Raw genomic sequence first — 8,876 nt, forward strand, 5'->3', positions numbered from 1 at the left:
TCTACAGCCCTATGGAGACATCAGGATAATAAGAATCATTTACAACTCTCCATTTTCTTGTTGAACAGCTATCTGAAGACAGGAAGGGAAAAGGTCTCCTGGAATTTATTTAATCAGTCCTTAATTTCCCCTTCAAACAACAAAATAGAAGACAGTAAGCCACCTAAATTTGGTGCTGCTCCTTTCAGGAAAACTGGAGAAAAATCAGTTTAAGTTAAAATGGGAAAGTCAGAGAACCAACTCCATAGCTGCAGCAAATCAGTGTAGTCCCAAGTATTTAGGAAGAACAATGTCTCACTCTTCCCTCAGCTAGAGCTCACACTCTGACCTCAGAGCAACCCCTGACAACACCAAAATGTTCTTTCCACAATCCCAAAAGATAAAATGCAACAAACAAGTTTGCTTAGAAATATTTAGAAAAATCAGCAGTATGAGCCTACATTAGCAGAAACACAGAGACAAAAACTGACAGTGTGAGAGGTAAGTTAACTCAATTTTTCAATACCAAAAAGCCATTTTAAAACTTGCACACACAGTCCCTCCTGATTTCATGGCAAGTTCTTCTAACTTCAAGTATTTGAAAGAGAGCTTTGAAACATATACTTAAATCCCAGGGAACATTAAACTAAGGGATTTGTTTACTTTCTCCAGTGCTCAAACCTCTTAGGAAAACGTTTCTTCCTTGATTTGCAGCGCTACTCTTTGGAAGTTGACTGATTATGAGCCAGGAGCTTTGATCCCTACTTTTGCTTTTGCTGAAGACATACCTGCCTCTACCAGTTAGCAAACCTAAAATGCTTCTACTATAAAACAAATAGGCTTTGTTTTTTTCCAGATCCAAAGCAGAGCAAAGAGGAGAAATGCAGGTTTTGATAAATCTTTTACAGACTAGCACATAGAATTACTTTTTTCTAATAGCTAAAATGATTGCCAGAATTCAAAGTATTTTATGAATCAAAAGCTTTTGAACCTTTTTTGACAGCCAGTGTAATCCTTTCAAGAAGTGATATATGCTAGATTATCTGATGAGAACTTCAGCAGGTGCAGAGAAATTCTAAAACAGCAGTGACCTGCCCTGTGTCTTTCAGCCTAACCCAAGAATAATAAACAGGAATGCCCAGTGCAAGAGCATTTGACACTTTTAAGATGTCTTTGGTTATATCATACGCAGCCATATATGACCATCAAAACTTTGTACCATCTTAATTAAAGGTGGATGGTTTTCAATATTGCTATATTAGCATTATTAGAAGTTATGCTTAATAATTTTTCAGTATTCAAACCAAAAAAATCCCTTTCAACAGAGAAGGCTGTAAAATCAGGAACAGGCGTACATTATTTTAGGGGAGTTCTTTCTGGGGGGTGTGAGGGAGTTGCAGGTTTTTAATCTGCTGAAAGTCTTAAATAATTCTTCTAGGTTTTATTAGTTTCAGCCCTTTTTAGAATAAGGAAATAGCTGGACTCATTTCCAGCAGGATTCTAATTAAAATATGACAGGATTTACAGAGGACTGTAATAACCAGGATTACTTTTGCCTGCAAATTTTAAAAATAGTAATTTTGTACTAAAAGTAATAAGAATACTACACATTTCTTATGAAGCTCTTCTCACATCAAGATCTCAAAGATTAGAATGAAATTCAGCATCAGTCCACATCTTACAGATGGGAGTATTAGAACATATTCACTGAAGGCACGTAGCACAAGCCAAAATTCCATGTACTATGCACGTCAGATCTTTACACAAGTATTAAGGTTTCCCATTTTTTTGGTCAGACTGCACAATCTTATTTGTTTATACAGACAAAGATTGAACTGCAGCATCAGTAAAGTTCTATACTTTACATACTTGATTTTAAAAACTGTCTGCTTCCTTGCTTATTCTGATAAGTGCACTGATACCCACCCAAGGACTGAAAAACACAAAGTGAAGAAAAGATGAATGCACACCTTCACAATGTTTAGCAGGATCCACCTGCAAAAAATTTTCCTCAAAATTGGAGAAAAGAGATTTAATTGAAGCACTTAAAAACAGCTTATTTTTGAAAAGGGACTCCAACCCTGAGCTGCAGTCACCCTGCTGATCCAGCAAACAACTATTTCACATAAGCAGCACATAAACCTACAGCAGAGCTACAAGGCACAGAAAGGTGTAACTTATTCCCATTTTAATGAACCTTGGAGAGCAACAACCAAACAGCAGCTACATTTACACCTTCTACAGTAAGGCCCAAGACATCTCATACTTTGAGCTTGAAACCTGTGTCCTTGTGTCATGAGGACCTATTTCACCCTAATGGCACTGCTTTGGTGGGTCAGGCAGATGTTTAGCCTTTAGTGGAAGACTCATGGACAGCTCACTGCTGATCATACCAGATTTTATAGACTACTAAATAGCCCAGCACGCTCCAGCAAAACTCCTTGTCAGTATACACTGTGTGCATATTGCCTAAATGAGTAAAGTATATATCCAAGGAAGAAGAATTTGATGTATCTGTTGGACCTGACTAGCCCATTCCCATAAGGTGCCAGGATATGAAGCTCTGTTTTGGCATGTGGAGCCCAATCATGCCACCTCCTGGTTAGGAATAGCCACTCTATTCTACACATTACACAGGTGTTCAGTGCTTAGCAAGTTAACAGCTGACTGGAATTTTCTACTCAGCTCTCCAGGTATTCTGCCTTCTCTTGGTAGTAACTACAAATATTAACAATTTCCCAAACTCTTGAATTTTAAAATGCTTACTTAGATGTATAGAGGAAGAGAGAAAGACAGTTACAGCAGCAGCTGCACCCTTAATATACCAAGGAAACTAAATATGATACAAATTTACTAAAAGAATTCCCAGGACAAGTGAAGAATATTCTTCTCTTTCAAGGGAAACATCCATGTTGCCAAAAAGACAGCACTTTGTTGATGAGACTCTGGGCATGCAGATAAACCTCAGCAAATGCCTTTGACCTTCCCTTGTACAGCTGGTACTAAATTCTGCTATTTGCACTAAATTGCACCTTTAGCAGCTCCACCAATTCAAACAGCACTATTTAAAGAGCAAAGCACTTTTTTTTTAAACCAGAATATCAGATCCTAACCTTCAATTAATGGACTCACATTGTTGCCTCTTTGCAAAACAATTTACTGTGTTTCAAAGTACGTATTTCCTTAGATCACAGATCAAATGCTCATAAGCTGCTTCAGATGTCTGAAAGAATTTCATTATTTTAATTTTTTTAAATTACATCTATGATTTCTTTTTTCTCTTCTCTGAAATAAGACTGCCTTTTATAACTAAAAAGCTGGGGTCAACATAAACATAACATTTGCTTTGTTATATTCATTCTAATATTTTACAGTATTTTGTTTTCCATAAATCTGATTGTCACTTGGGATTCATCTGCATTGCATTCTGCAAGGTAAAAGCATGTCCTATTGGCTATACCTGTCAATAGATCATATTTGTATTACAAGGACTGCCTGATAGCCCACTAATGGCAACAGAAAAATTCCCATTAGCTTTAGTCAGCTTTGAACCAAGTCTGTAATGCTTAGCACATCACTACTTTATAGAAATCCTGAGTATCTTGTATTCATCTAGAGTTTGCACTTTTTATTGAAAAGGCTCCAAATGATCAATACAAATCTAGTTTCTAATGAAGCCAAGACACCTAAAATACATGCTCTCAGTATTAGCATGTTTCCTGAGTCAATCTACTGGGAATTTACAGTGCATTTCTTGAGACAGCAAAGCAAACAATGATTAATACCAACTCTTTTGTGAATACAGATTTCTTCTCATCTGATGTAAACATCAGGAATAAAAGAAACAATAAGCAGAATAGTGATCACCCACAGATTAATATTAATGTATGAATTTACGCTAACATGTTTCATTAATCTTAATATAGTCCACAGGTTTGTTGAGACAAGTGAAATCATAACTTTGCAAGCATATTTTCACAAGTAGGTTTTAATGAAAAAATTTATAAAAATTTAAAAGTATCACAGGTCTGGTTTTAGCAGGTCATGGGCTTGATCATCAGCCTTTCACATCTAGGGCTTAGGATGTGGTTGTCATATTCTATATATCCAAGAAAATAATTTTCATATAACAACCTTATTATTATCCCAGGTTTTTAACAGAAATACACAGTCATGAACTAAGGCTGCATTCCTATATGAAAAGAAAATCCATCTCCAATAGTCCAAGGAAACCCCAAACCCACATATGACAGTGTATTAGTTCAAATCCTGACTATAAAACAGAATAAACTTGCATTATGTCAACAGTTCTCTACTAGCTAGAACTACTACTGCATAAGGTTTGTATGAAAGACCATACTAATGTTCACTAAGTGCAAAGGCTAATCTCTCAAATAATCATGTCCCATCCTACCAGAAGCCTGTATGGGGATGATAGCTGAGCTGTATGAATCTAATTTATGCAACTTGGGAGGTTTAACGAACTCTGCAATGCCACATGGAATGATCTAGGGACTTAACTCAAGATTAAAGCTAAAGGCCTGATTCTCACTGCCTTCAGAACACCAGCTGAAATTCTGAGGTCAATTGCACTGTCATTAGAGAGAGAGAAATTAGCTACCTCATTACCCTAGTAATGCTGGCATTTCCATGGGGAGAGATGCTCTTACTTTGGCCAGATCTTTCCAATAGGTTTTTTTCCTTTAGGTTTATATTACAAAACAAAGAGCTGGCTTTAAGAGTACACTACCCAAGATATCCCAAAGATGCACACATATAAATAGACACATACACACAGACATATATATACACACACATTTGCTTGACCCCAGAAAGTACATAGACAATTAACTGACACTTTAGCCTATTAAATGGAACACTGATACAAAACCAGTTCTAATCTACTAAACAGCTCCAGCTGGTTTTATCCTTCCATGTCATCCACACCTTCACAGCTTAACTGACACACTCATTTTTATATTCATAATCACAGACATCTTACACAAAGCAATAAATATTTACAAACAGTAACACATATAAGGAGCTGGTAGCTTCTAAGGTAGGAAGCAGCACTAAAACAGAGAGGCTCTCAGTTTTCCCTGGAATTCTAGAATGTCCTGCAGTGTAAGCACAAGCTGGGTACTGCTCAAGAACATGCCCTTTACTTATGACATTTTTTATCTAACCAAGCATTACCCAACCTCATACATTTATCAGGACATCACCTGACAAAAAGCAGAACAATCTTGCCTGAGAAAATAACTACTGGTAACCAGTATACAACAAAATACTTTAAAACTATATATGAAACTCTTCCAGCTCTTATAATAGCCTAGTACACAAAACAGTTCACTTGATACAGAAAAGCCCTTTCCAATAGATGGAGATGAGCCTGTTCTTTAGAGTTCAACTACCTATAACAATTAAAAGATATTTAATTTTCATTACTGAATGGATTATATTCTCAGAATAAGAATGTTCAATGCATTTTTCAAAGATGTGAGAAAAAACTTAGGGTGAGGCAAATATCACCACCCAGTCACAAGTTCTTCTAGTAGATGACTTATCAATGACTTTTCTTTTTCTAGTAGTGCAACAGTCGTGTAGGATCTACTTCTACATGAAACAGGTTATGACACATGGGGAAATAAAGTATCTTCTGTTTAAGGCACTCAATTAGCCATTTAGAGACTAGGTTCATTGTCAGAATCCACAACAGATTCCCTCAGTGGTTTTTAAAGAAATTTAAAGAAATTGGGTTTTGTCTCCACACCTTGAATTTAAATAGCACCAGTACCTTTTTCCTCACTTTACTTTATATTGCTTGGTAAGTATGCAAATACTCTGCCAATGGAAATGTTCCTTTCCTGGGGACTTCACCAGATCCAGGTAAGGACTAAAGTAAGTGACTTCTAGCCATCCCTTAATGTAGATGGATAAATAGTTACTGATTTAAATATGCATCTGACATAGGTCAACCTGAAGGACACACACCTATATATTGAAAACAAAGGTAATTTGTTAGTTTTAATATTGGTTAAGTACACCAAAACACACAAACAAAAAAACAAAAGAAACATGAAACAGAATCAATCAAACAAAATTATCAGGGAAAAACGGGCAGTCTTATCTTTATAAGAAAATCCACTGTCACAAATCAGAAGCATTTTTCTGGAATACTTATCCTTTGTGTGCCCTTCTGCAGTTTCTCACAGCAACACAACTGTTCTCAACCTCAGGTTTTAGCAGCCAACATGAAACAACACAGCACTTTCAAGTCAGAGTGAATGCTGGAGGCTCTGAGCTCCAAAGCAAAACTACACTTATGCATTTTATAGAAAATGTGCTGGTAATCAAAAATGTTTAGGACACCATAAAAAGAACACCTGGCTGGCATCATTATGGATGTAGCTGATTGCACATTACAGTCTAAAGAACAGAAATCCAGAGTCTGGAAACAGTGTTTTACCATGGATATAACCTCGAAATTATTCACTAGTACAGGGATACTTGCACCACGATCCCATTTTCTTCTGGCACCCAGAAAAAAAATAAATCTGCCCACTGTATAAATCTCCTTTCTATTTATACCCAGCAGCAACCAGTGCACTAATTTTAATTTTCTTAAGTAGTAACATTCTTACCTTGGTTAAGTGTCATCATATGTTAGACTCTAAAGCAAATCTCTAGAAAGCCTGACAGATGGTGTTTTGAAGGATAATGCCAGGTACCTGGTGTGAATCTGACATTAGCATTCTCTCAGACAATTCACCTTCATCTTTTAAAAAATCCTGAGAAATAATGCACAGTCCTACTTATGCTAAGAAAGAATGAGAAAACCGTTCTTTTATTCAATCTCAAAGCTGTTCAAAATGCAACTTCTGCAAGCACTTAATGCCTAGGAAAAACATTTTGTTATTTTCCTTTTTTTTTTTTTTTTTACTTTTCTTTGCCTACTTTCAGTTTTGTCCTTCCTGCATTTTCCTCCTTTCCCAGACACATACACACTCTCAGTGGATACTTCCCCCCTCTGGGAAAAGATCGAACTGCAAGGTATAAAAAATATATTCCTCTAAGAAATAAGGACTTTGTTTATGGTATGATTATTAGAAAAACAACTGTAAAAAGCAGCATGGCTGCCTCTTTAGCAGCAAGGCAGCTGTGACATAAGAGTACTAAATGGGTCTGTATTCATACTGAAATTCAGTATGAATTTCAAAGCTATCAAACAGAAGCACTCCAACAAAACCTGGACTCGACATTTTCATTCACAATCAATACAATGTACATTAAGGAAAGACAATATAAAAACTGCTGACAGAAGAAAAACACTTACTGCTTAGTACGGTAAATCTGACTTTGTTATGATTTTCTTTAAGTCATAAACAGAACTTGGGAAATTAATTGCCACCTCTGAGCGTGAGTTTATTTGAATGTGTGACTCTCAAGGGCCTGACCATACATTTCTTTGCTTTAGTCACAGTTAAGAGCTTGATAGGTTGTCTTGATTCATGCTTCATTCTTTACTACCTCTCTTCAACATAAGGGTCCAAGTTTAACAGGGTTTTTTAAAAAAAACTATTAAAAAACTAAGAAGGAAAACATGTATAAGAGGAACTTAAAGGATTACACTTCAGCAAAAGTTGAAACTGCGTACCACGAGGTCTTCACTCAACCACTATACTGAGCAGTTATTAAAAGAGAGACTAAATGATAAAACTTTCTAAAGAACCTGGACCTCCAACTAAACCTCTACTCCAACTAAAGCAAGGAAGGCAAGGCGAATTACACTGAGCAACAAAATGTTATAACCAGTGTATACTGATTCCCGCACAAACCCGACAGGAAATCATCATGTCCTGGATGAAACTGTCATGAAATTGATAAGCCATATCCAATCAACGTCTGACATCGCGCAGTCGGCTAAAACAGCGCCGCATTAACGGCATAATAGTATTACCATATAAACCTTATTACTTCAGCGTGGAAAACAGGATATAACGAGTGTAATGAGACGCCAGCATCTGTCTTTGTGTAAGCGAGCCCGAGCGCTTCCCGCAGCACAGGCGAGCCAGGCGCGGCAGAGCGGGGGAGCGGGGCACGATGGCTGCTCCTGCCGGCGGGAGCGGGGCACGGGCGGCGGAGCGGGGCACGATGGCTGCTCCTGCCGGCGGGAGCGGGGCACGATGGCTGCTCCTGCCGGCGGGAGCGGGGCACGATGGCTGCTCCTGCCGGCGGGAGCGGGGCACGATGGCTGCTCCTGCCGGCGGGAGCGGGGCACGGGCGGCGGAGCGGGGCACGATGGCTGCTCCTGCTGGCGGGAGTGGGGCACGGGCGGCGGAGCGGGGCACGGCTGCTGCGGGGAGCGGGGCACGGCGGCTGCTGCCGGGGCGGTGCTGCCGCTACCGCTGCCGGACGGGTCCCTCGGCGCGCTCCGAGCCCCCGAGCCCCCGCACCGCCGCCGCCCCGAGCCCACGCGCGGCCGGGTCCCGCCCGGAGAGCCGATTTCGCTCCGTGCCAACCGGCCGGGGCTGCGAGCGCCGACCCCGAGCAGCGCCCCGCCGGGAGAGCGCGGAGCGCGGAGCGGAGCCTCACCGTCTTCCAGGAGGCGCATGGCGTGAACAAAGCAGGGATCCAGGCTGTCCTTCTCGGCCATCAGCTCGGGCAGGTACTTGTCCTGCTCCATGGCGGCGGGCGGTGCGCGGGGTGTCGGGCCGCCCGCTCGCCGCTGCCCGCGCCGGGGCCGCCCCGCAGGTGCCGCCGCCCCTCCCGCGGCGCGCGCTGCCCCGGCCCCGCCTCCGCCTTCCCCTCGCGCCGCGCGGGGGCGGGCACGTGCGCGGGTCGCCGCGCGCCGCTGCTCGCGCGCCTCGGCCCCCGCGCCTCCTCCTCCCGCCACT

At 40.7% G+C, this 8,876-nt stretch overlaps 1 protein-coding gene across 1 annotated transcript in view; it reads right to left on the bottom strand.

Moving 5' to 3' along the window:
• Positions 1-8,665, bottom strand: part of KHDRBS2 (KH RNA binding domain containing, signal transduction associated 2) — a 330,971-nt gene extending 322,306 nt beyond the window's left edge. The window contains exon 1 of the mRNA XM_056488316.1: positions 8,575-8,665. Within this exon, the coding sequence (XP_056344291.1) occupies positions 8,575-8,665 (91 nt within the window). The remainder of the gene's footprint in view (positions 1-8,574) is intronic.
• Between the last annotated feature and the right edge of the window lie 211 nt (positions 8,666-8,876).

This window comes from Oenanthe melanoleuca, chromosome 3 (assembly GCF_029582105.1).
Source record: "Oenanthe melanoleuca isolate GR-GAL-2019-014 chromosome 3, OMel1.0, whole genome shotgun sequence".
NCBI classification, from domain to species: domain Eukaryota; kingdom Metazoa; phylum Chordata; class Aves; order Passeriformes; family Muscicapidae; genus Oenanthe; species Oenanthe melanoleuca.